At 36.7% G+C, this 23,376-nt stretch overlaps 1 protein-coding gene and 1 pseudogene across 2 annotated transcripts; both read left to right on the forward strand.

Moving 5' to 3' along the window:
- Positions 1-11,402: 11,402 nt before the first annotated feature.
- Positions 11,403-12,903, forward strand: LOC113273640 (PTI1-like tyrosine-protein kinase At3g15890). 2 transcript variants are annotated; one of them, XM_026523291.1, is made up of 4 exons: positions 11,403-11,699; positions 11,792-11,915; positions 11,991-12,054; positions 12,137-12,903. In XM_026523291.1, the coding sequence occupies exons 1-4, from the start codon at positions 11,484-11,486 to the stop codon at positions 12,792-12,794; spliced, it is 1,062 nt and encodes a 353-aa protein (XP_026379076.1). In that variant the 5' UTR covers positions 11,403-11,483; the 3' UTR covers positions 12,795-12,903. The 2 variants fall into 2 exon arrangements, with proteins under 2 accessions (XP_026379076.1, XP_026379075.1); XM_026523290.1 differs by having other exon boundaries at positions 11,792-12,054.
- Positions 12,904-13,707: 804 nt separating this feature from the next.
- LOC113272213 lies at positions 13,708-15,474 on the forward strand (annotated as a pseudogene).
- The last annotated feature ends 7,902 nt before the right edge of the window (positions 15,475-23,376 follow it).

Here is a 23,376-nt window from a genome sequence, read left to right on the forward strand (position 1 = left end):
TCTAAGAAAAGTAGCGGTTTTGGTGTTTGGAAGTCTAAAAATAAGATTTCGGCGCTTCTTAAAAGGTGGTGTTCGAGGTTTGGCACGGAAAAGGTGGATCTTTGGAGAATAATTATTATGGAAAAATTTAGTGAAACTTCAATAGGTTGGGAAACTCTACAACCTTAAGGTCCAAAGGGCGGTAGCTTGTGGCATAATATTCACGGTGAACTCAAAGACTTTAACAAACATGTGAGATTTATGATTGTTGCGGATAGTAAGATTAGATTTTGGGAAGATCTTGAGATTGAAGATTGTGGTTTATGCAATAGATTTCTATTGGCTTATGAAGCTTCAAGAACCAAGGGGTGCGTGGTGGCTCGATTATATCAGACTTCAAGTTATCGAATCAAATGGATGTTCAGGTCTCAAAGTAGGTTCGCTCGATCTATAAGAAGGGAGGTTGTTTCTATAAATTCGTTACTAGATACCGTGGATATTCAAGAGGTAGCTTAGATTCTGGATTATGGATGGTTATCAAAATACTTTGTTGGATATTTATACAGTCGAGAATGGAAGTTAATACACTTATATAAATCGGTGGAATTTTTTTGCCAAATAAGATTATTTGGAGTCAGTCTGACCCAGTAAACTAAATTTATTTCTTTGGCTTTTCTCTCATGAAAGTTTGATGACGGCCAAATAAAATTAATTAGAAGGGATATGGATGTGGATAGGCTTTGTAGTTTTGCATGGAGCAAGATGAAACAAGTGCACATTTGTTTTATGATTGTCGGAGAACTAAGAGCATTTGGACCTATTTTTCCGAAAGTTGTAACTTCCATTGGAACTAAAATACTAATGTTGCCACAACAATAAAATCTTGGAGTCATGATTGGAGTGATAAGTGTCGTAACCGCATTTGGAATAATGTGTCGGTTGTTATATAGTGGTGTATTTAGAAAGAAAAGAATGCAAGGATCTTTGACAACAACAACAAAAATTGGCAAGCATGATTAGAAAATATAAAGATTCAAACATACTTTTGAGCGGAGTCAAACACTAAATTGGTAGGATTAAAGGCCAACATGGTGATAGTTTTATGGGATACAAATTTTTATTATTCTCTTTGAATTGACTTTGAGAAGTAAAGTCACAAGGTTTTAGATTCTTACTATCTTGGCCCTTATTTTTTTTTTTCTTCTTCTTCTCTTTGGGTGACTGAATCTTATTTCGGTTCCTTATTATTTCGGTCGTATTTATTGGATAAAAGTACCCCTTAAGTACCTTTTCAATGAATTTTACTATTGACTGATCAGAAAAATTATGCAGCGACTCCCTAAACCACCGGTGGATCTACTTACGTGACTTGTTAAGGTCAGTTTAGAATTGTTCTTTTCGTTATTTCATGATGACAAGCACCTATATGAGATGGTCCCATATTTTGGTTTCTTCATACAATGTGAATGAAATTAAAAACATAATGGAACGGCTAACCATGTAGTGTAGACATTACTCCAAAGCTTTCTAGGAAACTTGGAGTCTTCAAACTGATTCGATAACTTTTCAATTGTCCAATTTCGTTGTAGAAAAAAGAATTACAGATAGACATTCTCAAAAAAGAATTACAGATGACATTCTCAAATTTGAAGAGTGAGTTCCCCTTTGCATAACACGCACACAAAAAAAGGATTTTTTTTTAATTGGGCTTTGGGGGCCTCTTGCAACATGTGGCCCAATCAAGGTATTTTCTGCATTGGGCTAGGGCAGGTACCGACTAAAATATGGGTCATGAAACATGCTTTTGCTCACGGTAGTGAATTTTGTGTCGCTAGGGGTGTGCAACGGACGGACGGTTGCGGATTAGGAATCACCCGCGTCCAATCCGTCAAAGTTACGGATTTGGAAAATCTAACTGTGTCCGGCCCAATTGTGGATTAACCGTGGATTTGGTCGGAAGGAAAAATAAGGTTATTTTCTTTCTGGTAAAAATAATAAAAGTATTAAAGAGAAAAAGGGTTTTTATTTGAGAGAAGAAAAATGGAGCTAATGATCGCTAACTAAATAAAGCACCACTTTAAGAAGGAAAGATTTTAGTGCCGAACAAAAAAAACAGGGTTGGAGTTCGATGACAAGCAGAATTTATGGAGTTTCTCAGGGAATCGGATTCCTAATGATCATGACGGTTATTGCTTTTTGATTAGAGTATGAAACGTACCGTCGGTGGGAGCAAACAACCCAAAAAAAATCAAAATGTTACTATCAAGCCAATCAGATTACAAGGGGAAATGCATAGTGGGTCATTTAATAATTTGTCTTTCCAAAACCGTGCAGTGCGGATAAATTCGAAAAATAAATTTTGAAAACCTAGGGTTTGGCCGGTTTGCCCCAGTTTTTTCTCTATTCTTTTTCTCACGCATTCTTTCTTCTTTTCTTGATTTTGCGTCAATCAATGGCGCTAAATCAACCAGTTCCACCTGATCTTGATGATTGATCACGTGGTTATGATAGATCAAACCAGTTTAGGAATAGAAATCGTTCCAAGTCAAGGAAAAGACTAGTTTATGTTCCAAAAAGAAACCCTAAGTTGCCGAACTAGGAAATCCTATTAATGGCGCGGAAAATTCACGCTCAGATTCTGGCAATCGTTCTTATGCCAATATAGTTAAGAAGTGCACTCATGTCATGTCCAATATTGATGCGGATTCTCTATCACATCCTCCGGTTCGAGCATCAACAGGTGAGATTGTGATTAAAATTCCAAAAGATGTTATTACAAGGTCCAAAGAAGTCTGGAAATTCAGTCTTGTTGGACGTTTTGATTTTAAAAACCTAGGCGTGAAGTTTGATGAAGCTAAGCAGATTATATGCAAGCAATGGAATTTGTCAGGTCAGGTTCAATTTATTCCTCGGGTTAGAGGATATTTTGTTATTAAATTGTATACTGAAGATGATCGTAAGAGAATAAGTTATGAAGGTCCGTGGAAAGTTAAAGAACAACAATTAAAAGTGTGCCATGGACACCTATGTTCAACCCAGAATCGGAGACGATTAAAAGGGAAGCTGTTTGGGTTCGCTTTAAGAAGATCCGTCTTTAGTATTGGAGGAAGAAATTCTTTTTAGGATTGCTCGAGGGCTTGGCAAGCCTAATGCAGTTGATCCGAGAACTTTAAAACATGAGTATGTTATTTTGCTGCGGTTCTTATTGATATTGATTTTTCAAAGACGCTTAATAATATTGTTATTGATGATGAAGATCAACCTGACGGTATTTACCTTGATTATGAAATTTTGAACATGCCTGAATTCTGCGTTTATTGTAAATCTGTCGGTCATGTTAAGGATCATTGTAGAACTAAAAAATACAATGAATTAAAAAGGAAACAAGATGTTGAAGAGGATCAAGTGAAGTGGGATGCCCTTCAGGCTGAGATGGACGAGCTAAAATACTGGAATTTGAGAAAATTTGATAAGAAATATCCGCCACTTGATAAAGGGAATGATGCTAATAAGCCGAAAGGCAAAGGAAATGGCAAGGGGGTTGATAGCTCTGGCGTTTTGCCGGATAAGGGAGATGGAAAAGATGTTGATGTTGCTTCAAAGGAGAAGCCTGACGATTTATTGATTGGTGGCATTAAATTTGCTGGCGTTCACACAATCATTCCAAGACCGACCACTAGTGTGGCAGACGATAATACGGTCCGTAATGAAGAGGTTGTGCAGCCTGATAATTCAGAGGCGCAATCTATTCATGCTCCGGATACTAATTTGGTTGTTGAGTCATCGCAGAATGTCACTTCTGCTACAGATGCAATTGATTTGGCAACGGAGGAACAAGAGCTTTATGCTCATTATGATGAACAGAAAAAACTCGCTAATGAAATGGCTAAGGCTGCGAATTTATCTAAACACGAACAGGATGTGGCTTTGGCCAAGTTACAAAATATGAGAAGATTAATTATGGAAAGGAAAAAACAAGCTGAGGATGAGGTGCAAAAATCTGAGAAACAACATGCCGAGGCGCTACATGCTGAGATGCAACATTCCGAGTAGCAACAAGTTGGAGTGCAAGATGCCGAGTTACTTGCCGGGGGCACTAGTCGTATTGAAACTATTACCATGGGTGATCCACCAGCTAATTATATTATGGAGCCAGCTGGAGAAGATGGTTTTAGTTCCCCTACTAAAACAACAAGAAGAAATGCCCAGGCCAACATAACAGGGCCTCTTGAGATTTCAAATATGTTTGAGACTGGAACTGAAGAGACTGAGGAGGAGGTTGAAAACGTTTTTACTGAGACTCAGACTGAACCTTTATCAACAGTAATATCTACTGGTATGGTAGAGATTGAGGCTGCAAAATTGGATTAAGACGCTGCTAAGGATGAGGAAGACCGCTTGAAGAGGGAAAAAGATGAAAAGAAGAAGCTAGATGCTTTAGCCAAGAAAGGTGATAAGGGTACTAAAGTTGCGCCTAAGAAGAAGGCTACTCACACTGCTCCTAAGCCAGGTGAGGAAGAAATCCATGTTGGTAGACGAGGAAGAAGTAATCAGGCAAAGATGATGAAAAGGGTTCGACAAACCCTTCACGTGAATCAGTTATTTAATGTGTGTCTTTTATTGGAATCCTCAAGGCTTGTCTAAAGATGGTGCAAGGGCCAAGCTGACTGAGCTATATCACTTGCATAATCCTGACATAATTTGTATTGCAGAACCGCATGTTTTTTGCACTCCACGTTTTGTTAGGAAGTTAAATTTAGTGAACTTTTGTGAAGATGTTATTACAAATGAATCAAATAGTGAAAAATGTAATCTCTGGATTTTGTGGAGGAATTCCTTGACAAGGCCGGATGTTTTATCTTCTTCAAAGAAGGCAATTACTTTGAATGTTGTGGGAGATTTTGTTACGACAGTGCATGCTTCTTTTGATCCGGTTGCAAGAAGAAGACTTTGGCGTCAGTTGGGTTTAGGTTTTATATCTATTCCTTGGTTGATGTTGGGGGATTTTAATCGCATCTTACGATTAGATGAGAAGAAGGGTGGTAGGCCAATAAAGGAAATTTATGTGAACGAGTTTAGAAGTTGGATTTCAGACAATGGGCTGGTTGAGTCTGATGCTATTGGGAAAAAATATGCCTGGTCTAATTGTCGTAGGGGTAATGATATAATTGTTTCGAAGCATGATAAAGCGGTTGTGAATGATGCTTGGCTCTACAAATTTGAAAACTGGAGGTGTAAGGCTTTGCCTAGAATTTGCTCGGATCATTCTCCTCTTTTTGGGTTTGCTTTTGAGAATCCAAGGCCATCCAGGGAGCCTTTTAGAATTCAGAAGATGTGGTTGTCTCATCCAAGTTTCATGCAAATGGTTGAAGATAGTTGGAATATGCAACTTAGTGGTGCGCCTCCTTTTGTGTTCACGACCAAATTAAAGAGGTTGAAAGTGGCGTTGAAGATTTGGAATAAAACTGTTTTTGTCGAAGTTCAATTTCGTTTGAAACAAGCTGAATTAAAACTTGAAACCGAGAATGATCTTTTGGACTTTGATCATGGTAGTGAGTTGCAGTTTGTGAAGGTTGCGGATGCTAAGAAAGTTGTTGATGATGTGAGAACGGAGTTGGCAGTAATGCTTAAGATGAAGTCGCGTGTAACTTGGTGGGAGGATGGAGATCAAAATACTCGATTTTTTCATAATAGCATTCGTATGAGAAGGAGTCAAAATATGATTTCAGAACTTAAAACTATGACTAACACTACTTTGTATTTGCAGGATGAGATAAAGGACTACATTGTAAACCATTATCAAGAAAAATTCAATGGTGGTGATGTTAATATTGACCCAAGTTTGATATTGAACATGAGAGCATAAGTGCCGCTGAAAGTGCTTTCATAGATGCTATTCCGACCTTGGAGGAGGTTAAAGAGTCTGTTTTTGATTTGGAGCGGACTCTGCGCCTGGCCCAGATGGATTTACAGGTTCTTTCTATAGACAATGCTGGAACATTATTCCTAAAGATCTTTTTAATGCCATTGCAAACTGTTGGGCTATGCGTAAAATTCCCAATGACATTAATTCAAGTTTTATAGTTCTCATTCCTAAAAATAGCAAGTCTGATGCTATCAAGGATTATAGGCCAATTGGTTTGAGTAATTTTTTTATTCAAAATCATCACTAAGATTTTGGCTACCATGCTTGGTACGGTGCTTAATAAGTTGATTTCTGAAGAACAAGTGGCTTTTATGAAGGGAAGGAATATTCATGAAAATATAGCTTTGGCGTCTGAGTTGATCAATGAGATTAGCATGGAAAGGAAACATGGTAATGTCGGCCTCAAACTGGATATTGCGCAATATTTTGATACGGTAAGTTGGGAGTTCATTACTGAAGTTTTTAGGCAATATGGATTTTCCGAGAATTGGTGTTCATGGATCCTTAACATCCTGAATTCGGCTCGGATTTCTGTGATGATAAATGGTAGCCCTGAAGGATTTTTTAGCATCTCTAGAGGTTTACGCCAAGGTGATTCCCTATCACCTTTGATTTTTGTTCTTATTGAAGATGTTTTAAGCCGCAATCTCTCTAAATTATTTGCAAGACGAAGTATGCATTCTATGGTTAACAAGAAAGGTGTGGCCCCTACGCATATACTTTTTGCAGACGATATTCTTATTTTCTGTAGAGGTAATCTTCATAGTTTGCAAAATTTGAAGAATATGCTGGGTATGTACCAACGTGCTTCTGGACAATGTGTAAGTTTTTCCAAAAGCAAGTTTTACTATGGAGGCGGCACTGGCTCTCGTGCTATTGCTATAGCTAACTATTTGGGAGTGGAAAGAGCTTTTTTCCCGGATAAATACTTTGGAATTCAATTGAAGCCTGGTATTGTTCGTCACATTCATGTTCGTCAAGTGGTGGAGAAAATTATGGAAAAGTTGGCCGGCTGGGAAGGTAAGCTTCTATCCTTTCAAGCCAGACTTGTTTTGATTAGATCAGTGATATCTAGCTACGTGCTTCATTCTATGGCTATCTACAAGTGGCCATGCACGGTTATTAAGCAAGTCGAAAGGGCCATTAGAAATTTTCTATGGTCGGGAAATGCTGAGAAACGTAAATATTTTACGGGTCTTTATGATGATTTGTGTTGCTCGAGGCGTGAAGGTGGCCTTGGCCTTAATAAGTTGTTGGATGTTAATAGGGCCATGCTTATGAAGTTGTGGGTTTCTATTCGAGACTCAGACATGATTTGGGCCAGATTCTTGAGGGCGAAATACTTCAAATTTAATGGCAACTTGATCGATCATAAATTGGGTTCCTCAGTTTTCCCAGGGATTAGATTGGTCTATAACTTTGTGCAATCGCACACTCGATCAATTATAGGTAATGGTGCTAATACTTCTTTATTTTTTGATAATTGGTATGGGGATTTTTCTATTGCGAAGCGGCTTGGAATTTTTTCCAAAGGGCCAAATGATTTCACAGCAAAGGTGAGTGATATTATTGTTGATGATGCTTGGGCCATACCTCCTCGCGTGAGGTATTTGATGATTCGTTGTAATATTGATGTTGATAATCTGCCGATTTTTGCTGGTGGGGATGATTACAAAATATGGGATTTGGATACCAAGGGCGTTTTTTCAGTCAAGTCTGCAAAGGCTGCTATTAAGGTGCCAGCTGAAGTTTTGCCTATTGCAACTCTGTTCACTAGACAAGTTGTACATCCTACTTTGAGTGTTCAATATTGGAAAATTTGGGAGAAACAGTGTTGTGCAACTGAAGATAACATTATCAAAAAGACTGGTAGAAGCATGCCAACGATTTGCCGCCTGTGTAGGAAGAATGACGAGACTATGAGCCATATCACTTGGCATTGTAGAGTTGCTAAGAGAATCTGGGCTTGGGTGGCAACAATTTTTAAACTGCAACACAGTGAAGATCTGGTGGCCTCTTACAAGGCTGCCAAAGCCGGAGCAGAATGATAAAGGATTTGTGGCTAGTTGCTAACTTGGCAATAGTCACAGAATTGTGGAAGATGCGCAATAAGGTGTATTTTGAGGATTTTAAGATGCATTGGCTAGGTTTTAAAGGTAGAGTTTATCAGGTTATTCGTGATAACTCGATTAGAATGAAGGGCCATATGTATAATATACAAGAGGATCTGCGCATACTGAATTATTTCAGGCTGCAGCATATATCGAGCAAGTTTTCAACGCCAAAAGAGGTTAGTTGGTTTCCTCCTAATCCTGGTGAAATAATGATATGCTGTGATGGTGCCTCTCGCGGTAACCCAAGCCAAGCTGGAGCTGGTGTCACTTTTAGAGATGCTAATGCAACTGTTCTTGAAGTTCTTTCTGTTGGCCTTGGTTGTCAAGCCAACTATTTTGCGGAAGTGAGTGCTTTTATTTATGGAGCGATGCTAGCAAAGAGGTGGAATGTAAAAAACATTTGCATTCGTTCAGATTCGATGAGTTGCATTCAAGCTTTTCAGAAGGGTGAGTTTCCTTGGCAGCTAGTTACGAAGTGGAGGACTGCGAAGAATTTTTATGATAATATTCGTTATGTTCATAACTATAGGGAAGTTAATTTTTCGGCTGATGCTTTGGCCAAACAAGCATGTTTGTTGGCTGAAGATATCTTTGAGTTTTTTGAGGGTAGGCCAGACTTTCTTCTATCTGTAGAGTGGCCTGGAGAGATATACTTTCGATTCAAATAGGTTGGACTTGTGGTGGCCTCACGGATAGCGCTAGTTTAATCTAGTCCATGTACCGTTTTCGTTTATTTTTAATTTTATTGACCGAGTAAAAAAAAGCAGTGCGGATAAATTCGCGGATTGCAAAGTCCAACCGCAACCAAATCGTGTAAACGTGCAGATTTGAGAATTCGCCCCATGCCCGGTCCATAGCTCTTGCAGATTGGATTTCACCCATAATTTTGCGGAGGGATACGGGTGAAATCCGCGGTTCCATTTTTTTTTTTGCACAGCCCTATCGCAAGACTAACTGAGAATAATGGCAAATTTTAGATCAGAATGATAGACATCTAGTTTCACGATGGATCATTGGAAAATTTTGGATTATGAGAGCAGATTTTGATTATATCGGCAAAAGTTAAATCATGATGCAAATTTTAGCTCCAGAGATAAATTTGGACTACGAGCAACATTTGAGCCACTTGACAACTTTTTAATAGTTTCACAATATATGCGTCTGTTGTTTCACAGTATATGCGTTGGGGTCCCTGCAGCAGTAGAAATTTGAATTTATATTCACCGCGCAGATTTTTAGTCGCCTTTGAAGCAAGTTTTAGGCTAAAAATGTCCCACCCGCTTGCGGCAGATACATGTAATATTATGAGAATTACACGACTCTTCATATTAGATGGCTCTACTTCGGACGTATTTGTGCCTCCTATGAAATGCTAGACCCTTTTTTATGAAATGACTTATTCCAAAAAAAAAAAAAAAAAAGAAAAAACTAAAAATGTCGAATTTCATATCACAATAACATCTATCTAGTAAAGAGAATTTTTAAGAACCATCAAGTGGCTTGATGGTTCTCATGCTCTCTTCCTTGGAAGAGGTAAGAGTTCGAACCTGAGACCTTATAATTGCTAGTAGTATTTAAAGGCCACAACTAACCACTGTACTAATCCAAAAAAAAAAAAGAATTTTTTGGTGGATTATAGATTGTGGATCAAAATTAAGATTTAGTCTTATCACCTTATCATAGAGGTTCTTATAATTTGAATCCGCCAATCTAACACTAAAAAAAGGAATCAGAAGAAAATTCCCACCAAACTTCAAAAAAACAGATTTTCAAAGGAAAAAACAAATTATAAAAACAATACAACAAAAAATCCTAGTTTAATTGGGGGCCATAACTTCTAATTGGAGGCCATGGAATTTTGTTTGCCCCCCAAATTTTTTGGGGGTGTAAATATCACAATATGAATATACTATTTTATCCTTCACTGATTGAAAATCAGTTTCACTAATTAACTACCCTAATTAAGGCCCCTAATCTATATACCCTAATTAAATCAAAGAGAAAATCAGTTTCTCTTTTCATCTTCATCTTCCTCTCCTCCCTTTCTCTTCTCCACCTCCAATTAGAGGGTACGTGAACTTAAACCCACATCCTATTCGATGTTTTGGTTGTTTTTTTATTGTGTAATCGAGATTGGTAACTGAAAAATAGAAGTTACAGAGTGAGAGTCGTTAGTATCGAAGAAATAATACCCTAACGACTCTTACATTGCATGCTTTTTCTATGAAAAATCGTTAACCTGTTAGTGTAAATATTAGGTTGAAGATGACGACTGTAGTTTGACGACCCCAAATCGTTAACCTGTTAGAATAGAGTCGTCGCCATATTAGGTTGAAGATGACGACTGTAGTTTGACGACCCCAAATTAGTGCGTAACGACTCTGGGTTGAACTTGAACTTCCTTATGTTGGAGAAAACGATAGAGTCGTCAGTAGTATATAATCCCTAGACTAGAGTCGGTAACAATAAAAGAAAAAAATACTAACGACTCTGCGTGACCTAGCTGAAAGAGTCGTCAATGTTCATCAAACAACGCTAACGATTTTTCATAACATGTAAAAGTTGCAGGTGCAAGTCGTCAAAATAATCTCAAAAAGGCTGACGACTACAAAGAGTCGTTAGTTTATCCTACACCCGACTATAACGACCCTCACACTGGATGTTTCAATGGTGGCCTTCCTCTATCAACATCTCCTCATCAAACATCCAACCCATATCATTAGTTGAGACAATCTTACCATCAACACAATCATTGTTGTTATTTGAAGCTTCACCAATCTCATTCCCTCCACTTGAATCACTCATTTGTAAAAATCCTAGGTTTTCCTCTCAAAACTCCTCCTCTTCTTCTCAACACATAAAACACATTTTCCACAATTTTTTCAGATTTTAATCTAAATACACTTACCACACCAATCAAACTAATTAATTCATAGTACTAATCATATAGGGCAGTTTTGCTATTTAGAAAATATTTTTTTAAGGGGTGACCCAAATTAGGATTGGGTGACCTTTTTTTATCCCGTAATGCATGTCCGCCGATTAGAAGTTATGGCCCCCGATTAAGCTAGGCAAAAGAATGTATTGCCATTTTGCATACAAGCTAGGGAACAAACACTCAGATACAACTAATTGCTTAATTTAAAATCCTATGTCGTTGTACATATGCACCTTTCTGACTATATCCATGCATGCATTGACAGTTTCTAAAGCTGGCCGTAATTAACAATAATCATTTTCCTTGAGACTTTTTCCTTCTTCATTAAATTGTATTTTTCTTAATTAGATTCTTCTTTGTCGATAATCCGGCTTTGAAATATCCGAAAACAACGAAATAAAAACTCTAGAAAAATCATCTTGCTTGTACCAGTTGTTCTCTGCTCTCTAGCTTATTCCTCATAAATAGCCTACTTGTGGTTTCATGTAATGAAAGCTTAGTAATCTTAATTTCCAACGGAAAAATTATGAAGTGGGGATGCTTTTGTTATTGCAGTCCTGTCGACGAGGATAAAGAACAACCCTCCGTTATCAAGGTGAGCAACAGTACAAAAGAGCATCAATGGGAGGTTTACTCTCTTAAGGAGCTATTACAAGCTACAAACAATTTTCACGAAGATCATAAAATCGGCGAGGGAGGTTTCGGAAGTGTTTATTGGGGTAGAACAAGCAAAGGTGACGAGGTAATCATTGATTAAATTTCTTTAAGCAAATCGTGTGTTTAAAATTTGGTAGATTTTCAATTATTGATAGATGATTATGAAACGGTTAACAGATTGCGGTGAAACGACTAAAGGCCGTGACAATGAAGGCAGAAATGGAATTTGCAGTTGAAGTGGAAATACTTGGAAGGGTCAGACACAAGAATTTGTTGGGTTTAAGAGGATTTTATGTTGGAGGTGACGAAAGGCTTATAGTTTATAATTTCATGCCAAATCATAGCTTAATCACTCATTTGCACGGTCATCTTGCAGCCGATGTGTTATTGGATTGGCCTAGAAGAATGAACATCGTGCTCGGATCCGCAGAGGGATTAGTGTAAGTACTCAGTTACACCTGCATGCTGATCTTGCTATTTTAAAGACTAACACTAAAAGAAACCACCAATTTCATTTTGTAGGTATTTGCATCATGAGGCCAACCCGCACATAATACATAGGGATATCAAGGCAAGTAATGTGCTACTTGATGCCAAATTTGAAGCAAAAGTAGCTGATTTCGGGTTCGCGAAACTAATCCCCGAAGGCGTAAGTCATGTGACAACCAGAGTAAAAGGTACGTTGGGATACTTAGCTCCTGAATATGCAATGTGGGGAAAAGTATCAGAAAGTTGTGATGTTTATAGTTTTGGAATTCTACTTCTTGAAATCATTAGTGGTAAAAAGCCTCTTGAGAAACTCCCCGGCGGGATAAAGCGTGATATCATCCAATGGGTTACTCCTTATGTTGAAAAAGCAAATTACAATGACATTGTTGATCCAAGGTTAAAGGGTAACTTTAATAAAGAAGAACTGAAGAATGCAGTTGAGATTGCTCTTCGTTGTACGGCTAAACCGGAGAAGCGGCCAAGTATGATTGAAGTTGTTGATCGGTTAAAGAACGGTATTATTAGTACTCATAAGAAAGAAGTTATGCAAGTAAAAGATTGTCTGGATGTCAGTGAAGATCAGTACACAATTGAAGATTATGAAGATGAAGAGGAGGATGAGGATACTGATTATGAAAGATTTCAATCAAGAGCTAAAAGAAATTGGGATGAACTGAAAATTAGATATTGATATGCGGATTTGGGTGCCTTTGTATTGTACGTATATATAATTATAACAAGAACAAACACTTGTGTGTAACAAAGTATGTGCTGTAATGTAGATGGCCCTGGTTTGAACTTTTGAGTCATGTTGTTCTACATCTTAATAAGGTCTATGCTGTTGCGAAATAGATTTAGATAAAGAATCTATATGCAACTTCTACCGGTATCATCTCTGACCATTGCGAGTACGGTTCCAGCCGTTTAGCCGCCTTGCCGCACAAAAGCTGCACAAAAGCTGCACAACATTATACTGTAAAATAAATGAAAGACTTGAGTTGTAGTTGCACTAACTTTAAGGTTTGATGGACTTACACAGCATTCAATCGAGCAAAAACAGGATTTAATCTTTCGATAAGTAAAACAGGGCAAATGACATAAACCATCTGGGCAGAATAAAACAAACAGAGAAGACGAATCAACCACTAACAATGGCATCTGGTTATGAAATCTAAACAATGCTATTGCTAGGCCGGCCAGCCGTAATAATCATACGAGAGATTCGATATTCCATTTTTCGTCCTAATGTGAAATTGTCCGACATGAATCATAAACTATACTAGGCCGGCTGGGCGGCCTGGCCATAGTTATTGACATGTAGACTTGTCCCTCTCAATTTTTCCTAGTCTTAACAAAAAAGATTACAGTAGGATTGTATTTTGGAACTGCTTATATACTTGCACACTTAAGGTTGTGTTTGATAACAGAGAAAGGAAACAGTTCCATGAAAAGTGTTTTCATGGAATCAGTTTCTTAGGGGAAGCAAGGAAAGACTTTCTACGGAATTCCATGTAATTGAATTTAAAACATATTTTAATCCACGCTTTTTATATAATTAATTTTTTGATCAAACGACGTTTAAAACATGTTATTTCTATGGAAAGATGGCTAATTCCATGATATTAATTCCTATCAAACACAACATTACGGAAACAAGAAAGATGGACGTAGAACCCTCAAAGACTTCCTCATCTGCTACTACTGAAGCAATTCCAATGAATGGTGGAGATGGTCGTAACAGCTATGCCAATAACTCGTCTCTTCGGGTAATATGAACTTCTTACTGATATTCATTAGAAATGATGCATACTAATTTAACTGACAAAACCAAATTGATTTCCTGTTTCTTTTGCAGAGAATTGTTGTCGATGGGACCAAATCGATGATTGACGAGGCAATTGCAAAATATCTTGACATACAAATTAACCCATTATCAAACACTTTTAGGATAGTAGATATGGGTTGCTCTGTGGGACCAAATACGTTCATTGCGATGCAAAACGTAATCAAAGCAGTTGATCTTAAATACAGTAAAAACTCTATAAAATTAATGCCGTTGGGACCATCAAAATTTATTAATTAAACGAGATATCAATTAATCGATAAATTAATAATTATTAATTTATATATTAATTAATATTTTATTAACTTATAGATGAATTCCATATCAAAAGTTTAGATAAAATTGATGCTTTCGTCATTGTAAATTTCTATCCACAAATAACACAAGTTTAGACAATTTGGATGAACATACATACAGTGAAATCACTCAAGATTTACAAAATTTGATCGAGAAGTTGGGCTATCGCAATTCAATGAATTTCGAAGATGTCCTAAATTATCAGAAAGAAAATGAAGTTACACAGTTGTTGATTGATGAAGAAATAATCGAGAGCATTATGGGAATTGATAAAGATGTGGAAGAAGATGATGAAAGTTCTACAATAGAGCCCCCTTCACGAAACGAGGCTATTAAAGCGGCAATCACATTGAATAATTTCTTACTGAGGTATGAGAAAACAACACCAAAAATTCTTACAATGATAAGAAAAATTAGTGATAAAATTCAATGCGATATTTATTTTAGCAAAAAAACAAAAGACAGTTAAATCATTTTTCAAAAAATCTTCGTAAATCATTAATGTATTGAATATATATATGCATTATTAATTTATATTTCACATGGGATATACATAGGTAATCAAAAATGTATTATCTTATAATTTTAGCGAATTATTAATTTGGCACGTTGTCCCCGTCTCGGGACCGGCCAAAAATATTATTTAAAAAAATTTATCAAATAATCGAGTATTAATTAAAAGAGTTTTTATTGTACCGTAAACCTGGTTTAATAATCCCTGAATTTCATGTGTTCTTTAATGACCACAAATTGAATGATTTCAACCCCTTTTTCTATCCCACACACCAGAAAGGCCTTACTTTGCTGCCGGAGTACCCGGTTCTTTCCACACCGGTTTGTTTCCAGAGGGCACTCTTCGTATAGTTCACTCTACAAACTCACTTCATTGGTTGTCTCGGTACCAAGAGAAGTGTTAGACATCAATTCTCCTGCTTATAATAGAGGAAGAATCCATTACACAAATGCTAGACATGAAGTGTTTGAAGCTTATTCAACTCAGTATGCCAAAGAAGTCCTCTGTGGGGGCTTATTACGGCTCACTGTATCAGCCATCCCAGATGAGGCCCCACCTACTCATTTCCACCTTGGGTCCTTTTTTGATGTTTTGGGATCTTGTCTTATGGACATGGCTAGGATGGGAAGAGTTTTTTTTCTTTCTCTTGATATTTGTTTTTATACAGAGGAGATCACTAGATCGAGCTCAATTGCCAAAAAGGAGAAATTCCTCTGAATTGTTTGTATTTATTTTGCAGGGAATAGTGGAAGAAGCTAAGGTAGACTCATTCAATGTGCCGGTGTACACGACAACACCACGAGAAATAAAGAAATTGGTAGAGAGAAATGAGTGTTTTAATATAGAGGGAATAATAGATATTTTTCCTCAAGAAAATAACTTCAAGTGGTTTTCTGGACAAACATATAGTGACCATACAAGAGTTATCATGGAAGGGAATATAAAATTACACTTTGGATGTAGCGAGCATACAATTGATCACCTTTTCCAGCATTTATATCCTAAGAAATTTGAAGATACTCTTGCAAATTTGTTGAAGTCTGTGGGAAAAACTACTGTGTTGTTTATTATTCTCAGACGCAAATGACAATCTTACTTGTTTACTAGTTTGATCACTATATGAATCTCTTTGGTATGTTTTTTTTTTCTTTTTCTTCTGGTTCTCCTAGTGGTGGTGTAAGGTTTTACATGGTAATTGTTTGTTGAGGGATTCAGGTTGAGTGTGTGTGTCTTTTTTTTTTGAAGTTTTAAGAGTATCCTTATTCTGGTAAGATACCTGAACGTGTGCAATGTTAGAGCGTTGCTCGGTCGAACTCACAAGTGTTGTTATCAAAAGCTTGTTGGCAAATTTAGTTGTCAAAACTATATCTTGATTTCTAGTTTAGAATTAGTTAAGTCTCGGATTAGGATATAAATGTAGTTGAGAAACAGAGGATTACATCAGTCATCATTGTGTTCTTCCGTTTGAAGGCGAAGATCAACCGAAGCTTTTGGAGAACTTCATTAACAATAGGTAAGTGAAGATTGAACCACCTATATCTCAAGTTATATTCACTTTTCTATCATCTGAGACGATGTCGCATAACAAGTAGACTAGTATACATAGACAAGAATTTCGAGTCAAGTTTATCTTGATAGTTTCTCGGAATATAATGACTAAGCTTAATGAACATTTGTTCATACTTAATGAATTTCAATTAAGGAAAATTTATTGTTCGGAATCAAAATCGTGATTCATGTTTCATTATTCGAAAATAGCCTGGAACAGTGATATGACTATAGGTTCAGGAATGTTTCGAATCGATTTAGAGAATAATATAGAACTACTATAGATTCAAATAAAAGACAGGATGTACGTTGATCAATCTAGTAGATACTACGACCTAGTTTGTTGGATATGACTAGACTGATTCTTTGACAATTGGTCTTTGGTACCGTCCGAGTAATCTCTTTGTGATTAGGTTTACAGACTTGTTTCTGTAAACGTTCTAATCGCGAGAGAGTGAGATATAACTCTAGATATTATTCCTTGATTGAGTTTATATCTCGGAGTTGTATTGAGTTTGTCCATGCAGATTGCCTAAGAAAAAAGTAGTGGTGTAATTTTGGTTCCCCCGCGTTTTCAATTGGTATCAGAGAAGGCAAACATGCGAAGACCTAATAGTTGATGTTTTATTTGAGTCCCCTAAATCTTCATGTTATCCAAATGCCAAAAAATGATAGGAACATCATTATTGACTCAGACTCTCTACATCGTGACCCTAAATCTATGACTTCGTGACCCAAAATTTATTTTCTGGTTGGGAAACAAAATTGTAATTAAAATATAAGCTATAGAATAGAGAAAACTTTTCCGGCGTTTATCTCAAGATGGAAACTTGCATGGTCCAAAACCTCCCTTAGAGCAACTGCAGTGGTACGACGATAACCAAAAATCAAAGACCAAAACGAACGACCAAATTTGAGTTTAGTCTGTAGTGTGACGCTAGGATAGGGAAGTATATTTAGTCGATTGGATGTATAATCTACGTTCGGCTGTAGAGCGTAGGTATAAAGTTCGTCCCGTTCAGGCGTTGATATATTTTACGCTGGTTATGAGGTGTTGGTAAAGATTACGCGGGTTGTGGGGCGTTCATAAAGTTTACGCCGAGAGATGGGGCATACATATAATCAACGCCTGATGGGGCGAATGGGTAAATAAACGCCTCATTCAAGCGTACTTATAATGTCCGCTCAGCTTTTGAATATGTTCGTGACATCTTGGATATGTTCGTGAATATGAGCTTTGGGCATGCCACGAATTCAACTGCCCTGTATTACCAAAAAAAAAAATGCCCTCACATGGAAAACTTAAATAAAAAAGGTAAACTTCTATTTAATCTCAGTCAACCTGTTGTATTTATGAACTTTAAGTGTATTTTAGGCCACTGCATGTGTTCTTTGACCATTGATTTAATTATTAAGAATTTTTAAGGGTCACGTTCAAAAAAATTCTAACATTTTAAAAATTCGAAAATGGTAGCTACAACTGTGGGGCGGAGGTAAAAGTCCCGCTCAACTTCAGGCGTAAACTATATGCACGCCGGGTTGGGGCGTTTACTATATCAACGCATGATTGAGGCGTTCGTATAATGTTCGTATGACTGGGGCGTTTACTATATCAACGCCTGCCATGGGGCGTAAACTTCAGCAACTCCCGGAGGGGCGTACATTTCAGCACCGCTCCATTGAGGCGTAGTTTATATACACGCCTGTTCGTGGGACGAAGATTATACATTCGCTTCATGTGAAGCGTAGTTTATATACACGCTCGGCGACAAACGAACATTATACGTTCGCTCGACTATATATAGTTTTGGTCTTGGTCCCAGACCAAATATAGTCTGTAATTTGGTTTTGATCCAGATTTTACTCTTTACTCCGTCCTGTTGTGTCTCGTCTCTGGACCATAGTTATAGGTTTGATCGTCCACTGTGGTTGCTCTTAGAGATGTATGATAACAACTAATATTCACGCACTCTAATTGTTCCATAAGTCCAGAATATTCATTAGACTAGATGATAATCTTTGATGTCTTTCCAACCGTTCGATCAGTCCAAGACGTCCCTAAAAAATAAAAAACAATTAACTATTATATATTTAGCTTTAAGTAGACAAAAATCATTGACTTGCTTTCGATCACTCTGTTGGTCATTTACAAGCATGAGAAAAGTTTTTTTTTTTTTTTTTTTTCTAAACCCCTAATATAATCCTTGACTTTCATGGGACCCCAATTACCAAGTTGGGAGCATATCATGGATAGAGTGATAACGAACGATAGGGCTGTCATGTCAACAGATGAATAAGTTAAGCGTTATCGGATATCAAAAATCAGGTATAGATTCTGATAGGCTAAGCTATCAGATATTTATCCGATAATATCCGGTTGTGACAAAACCACAAGAACTCCGTGTCTTCTGGCTGTCAGACAAAACCCCCAAATCAGACCATACCCAATCAATTCATCTTCAAATTCAAACCCTAATTTCTGTCTTATATTAATGTGTATCAAATTTGAATGTGAACCCATCCTTGTTCACAACCGAATTCCTAATTTTCATATCCATTTACATCTTGACCTAACAGAACCTCTAAATATTAATGTTGATGTTGACAGTGGGGAAGATTCGAACCCCGTTGAAATTGAAAAGTATTTCAGTCATGAACATCTCCATCAACAACAAACCCATCTTTTTAATTCTTAACGTCTTCATCTGAAACCCCTCAGCTTCATACCAAACAGTATCCACCTCCATTCACTGTTGCGCTGAAATCATATATCTTCCTCTCTCTATGTTATCTCGATTTCATACCATTGAAAATGGTTGTAACAATTTAATAATTTAACATCAGAGAGTGGAGTCTGTGGATAGGTGGGACTGAGATAAAAGATAAGAAAAAAAATAAGAAAAACGAAATGAGTTTTGCTTCTTAGCTTAGGTTACTCGACTATAATATGGTGATAGAAAATTACAAGTAAGTTGATAACATTCAATGAATGAATTCTACACTGTTACTGTGAATGATTTGAATCAAAGATTTGTATTATCAATCATCAACATTCCTTAACCTAATAGTTCATGAGTAATACCTTTGGTATAACAAAAGGCATGAGGAAACTTATCAAGAAACTCGCCATCATTGTAAGTTCTTAAAGTAACAACAGATTGACTTAACAATTTTTATATTCTGTTAATAAAAGAGACAAAGACATGTTTGAAATCTTCTTTGGATATAAAAGGAACAAGCCAACAGTATTTGGTATATTCATCCACTACATTTGCATAATACAAAATGCTAGATGTTGATGCTACATGACAAGGACCCCAAAGATCCATATGTAATAACTCTAGAAGTCTAGTAGCAAGTGAACTAGAAATCTGAAAGGGAAGTTTTTGACATCTACATAATTTGCATTCGGTAAAAAAGAATGGCTTAGTAGAGACATTGTACAATTTCAGTTTAGTACATAGTTTTTGTAGAGTCTGAAAAGAGGGGTGACCAAATCTTCTCTGAAGTATTGCATGATCAGTGATCGTGGATGTGAGAGCTTGATGAGTTGAGCATAAAGAAATGGGATAAAGTCCATTTTTATGTGTACCTTGGAAAAGAATCTTCCCAGAGTTGAGAGCCTTTACACAAAATCCAGTTGAATCAAGAGTTAATGAGCAATTATTATCAGCAATGAATTTATGTATAGAAAGCAGATTATGGGATGATTTAGGGACAATAAGAACATCATTTAGTAAGAAAGAATGATCATTAGCATTTCTACTAGAGTTATCTTTGTGTGTAATGCACATACCTTCACCATTGGCTGTTTGAATTACTTATGAGCCATCATAGAGTGTGATCTCCTGAAATTCATCTTTATTAGAGGCAATATGGTTATTTGCACCACTGTTAGCAATCCATTCTTCTGAAGTATCAAATGTGTCAGCAGCTGCTAACATAGCACTTAAGTTTGATGGTGGAGCTCTATCTAACATGATTTTGTCTTCTACCGCTATTGGAACCAGAATAACCTCTACCACCATTGGAACCAGAATAACTTCTTCCTCTGTAAGTGCCTCTATTGTTGTGATAATAACCACCTCTGAAAGATCTTCTATTAGCCATAAAAGCCTTTGCATCAGCTGTTTCTTTAGAAAGTTTGAGTCGTTCACTGACTACAGCTTCTTCACTAAGTAAGTTGTTATGTAATTCAATACAGCTAACTGGTGGATTAATGTGTCTCATAAATGTAGAAAATGGAATGTATCCTGAATTAAGTGCTTTTAGTGTAATAACAACAAGTTCCTTATCTGAGATAATTTCACCAGCTGCAGCTAATTGATCGGACAAAGACTTAAATTCATTAATGAGAGATGGAATAGATCCTTCACCATTAGAGAGAGTAATTTAGTGTGAAGCTGGATTGAGTGAGTTGAATCTCTTGCAAAGCGATCTTCAATGCTTTTCCATAGCTGATGTGAGGAAGTAGATCTAGAGAAGTAGGCGATGACAAACTCATGAAGTGAATCAAACAAGATTTAGGTTTTGATCAAGAACGATCAAGAAACAAATAAAGATCAATAGATATGATAATCTTGAATTGGAAATCAAGATTGAAAAATAATACAAATCTTCTCGGATTGACACTAAGAGAATGATCTGACAAGAGAAAAAAAGATCAGAGATCAGAAGAAACAGGATCGATCGGAGAGGAGAAACCCTAACCTACGCTATCTGATACCATGAAGACAATGTATCAATCACATAAATTCATACATGTTTCTTACAGAGAAGATAGAACTAACATTACAGAGACAACACACAATAAGTGTGTATTTATTAACTGACTAACGTACACCTGACCGACATATACACGTGAGACAACTAGCCCACGTGAAAAGAAAAATACAGCTCAAATGAGTTTAACCTGCACTTCAACATTCCTTATCTTGCACCACTATATGTGTGTGATTCTAGTTTCATCCTGCAGATATAGTTGGTGAAGTATAAAAGATGCTCGTGTTTGGAAACTGCAACCTTGCTTTGTATTATCAATCATCAGCACCAGTAACAAAAAAAGTATATGAAACCTGACGACAACCGTTACTGACTAGGAGTCAACTGAGTAGCAGAGACTTGATAAATATATGATGCAAATATGATCAACACCAACAATACGAGCCTTGAGAGCAGTGAATATCTCACATGACACACATAAGCAACACCAACACCAACAAATATGATATAGATGCATATATGACTGCTAAATCTCAAAGTATTCAAGAAACCCATATTGTTGTCATAAGAAAAATCGAACATACACAACTGAACTGTTGGACAGAAATTGAATAATAAAGCCCTTGAATGCAGGAACTGTAGCAAAGCCTTTAGGGAGGACTCACCAAGCACCATAATGACAGACCAAAATCACCAAACCGAAGAAGTAACACAGTGTAAGGTTTGTCATCCACTAATCACTGTAACTTGGAAACACACGCACACACACACCATACAATCTTTACACAGAACAATGTATCAACTGCAAAATGTGTTAAGTCATCACCAGGAGCTGATGTTATAACGACGAAATCCAAGTAAGAATTGTGTACCAGCTGCACAAACTATCACTTGTAGCACATTTAACCCTTGCAAACAAAAAATTGCAGCAGAAATGTGAACTTCAAGCACTGCAACTCCATCTATCAACACATAAAAAGATATTTGGCAGCAACTGAAGCAACTTATGAAAGCACTTATTAAAGTACCCATATTATTTGCAATCAAAGAAGTATTGAAACCAACAAACAAAGATGTAGTCTTGTATTATTCAACAACATGAAAAATAATAGAAAATATGACTAAACCAAGCTACATTCAGAATTGAATGTAGACTCATCAAAGAAAACATCAATCTAACTTATATATCTCACCAATTTCAATTCTGAAACAACATCCTCAGTTCCATCATTACACACACAAACCAACTCACTCACATACCACTACTGTGAGGACTGTACCAAAGTAATATTGAGAGGATGTCTAACCGAAGAAAAATTAAGCACTCAATGGTGCATCAAAAAATCAACACACACACGTACCCCAACATTCTACTGGATTTAAGAAGAATCTTTCTCCACTATCCAATGGAAAAAAATTAAGATTATTCCTAACTAATTATTGTAGCAGAAATATGCATGCTCAGATTGAATAGATCAAGGAATCAATACCTGTAGGATTTGATTGAAGAACTAGGTCAAAATCATACCAAGTTATGATGAAAACAAATTTTGAAGACGAAATTGAATGTTGTTGGGATAGTGATGTAGAAATTGAACACATGAGATCAACTTTAAAGTAATCTAAAGATTAAGATGGAGATTACCAGCAGAGATTCGAGTTTTAGCTGTTGAGATAGAGAAATTTCAGATCCAAAAAACCAACTGGAAATCCAAAATCACCAAGAGCTTAAGTTCTAAAAACGTATTTTAGATCAAAAAACATGCTTAATCCTAATTGATGACGTTGCAGTAAGCATCATGATCAAATGCAACTCCTCACCAATTCCTGTAAATCTTCACTTCTTAGAAAACCTTATCAAATTGAGGAACAAATCTTCTTGAAGATGAATCAGAGACGAAGAACATCGGAAATATGGATCGATACCCCCGAGAATTGAAATTCTCAGGACTGGTACCATGATAACATTCAATGAATGAATGTCTATATTGTTACTGTGAACGATTTGAATCAAATATTGATTAAAAGAAGATACTTTGTTTACATGACTCACTGGGTTTATATAGATCATAGATAGTTCTCTCGACTCTCTAGTATTCTTACACTTCACACGTGCATAGGACATGCTCACTGCACATGACACACACACACACACACACCACACTATGCTAGTATAAGTCCCTGATCTGTCGGATATTAACAAATGGATGAAGCCTAATCGGATTCCGATATGTTAAGGAAGAAATACCCGATAAAAAATCCGATCTGATATACGATATTCTATAAAACAGATAAATTCTATAGGATCTCGAATACTTGGAAACGAATTCCGGATATCAGACTGATATT

The sequence above is a fragment of the Papaver somniferum genome, chromosome 4, assembly GCF_003573695.1.
Source record: "Papaver somniferum cultivar HN1 chromosome 4, ASM357369v1, whole genome shotgun sequence".
Taxonomy (NCBI): domain Eukaryota; kingdom Viridiplantae; phylum Streptophyta; class Magnoliopsida; order Ranunculales; family Papaveraceae; genus Papaver; species Papaver somniferum.

Bases quoted from the DNA above. Each gene is read 5' to 3' on its own strand.
- LOC113273640 (XM_026523290.1), top strand. From the start codon at position 11,484: ATGAAGTGGGGATGCTTTTGTTATTGCAGTCCTGTCGACGAGGATAAA. The intron at 11,700-11,791 runs GTAATCATTGAT...AACGGTTAACAG, and splicing joins GAACAAGCAAAGGTGACGAG to ATTGCGGTGAAACGACTAAA. The intron at 12,055-12,136 runs GTAAGTACTCAG...TTCATTTTGTAG, and splicing joins GGATCCGCAGAGGGATTAGT to GTATTTGCATCATGAGGCCA.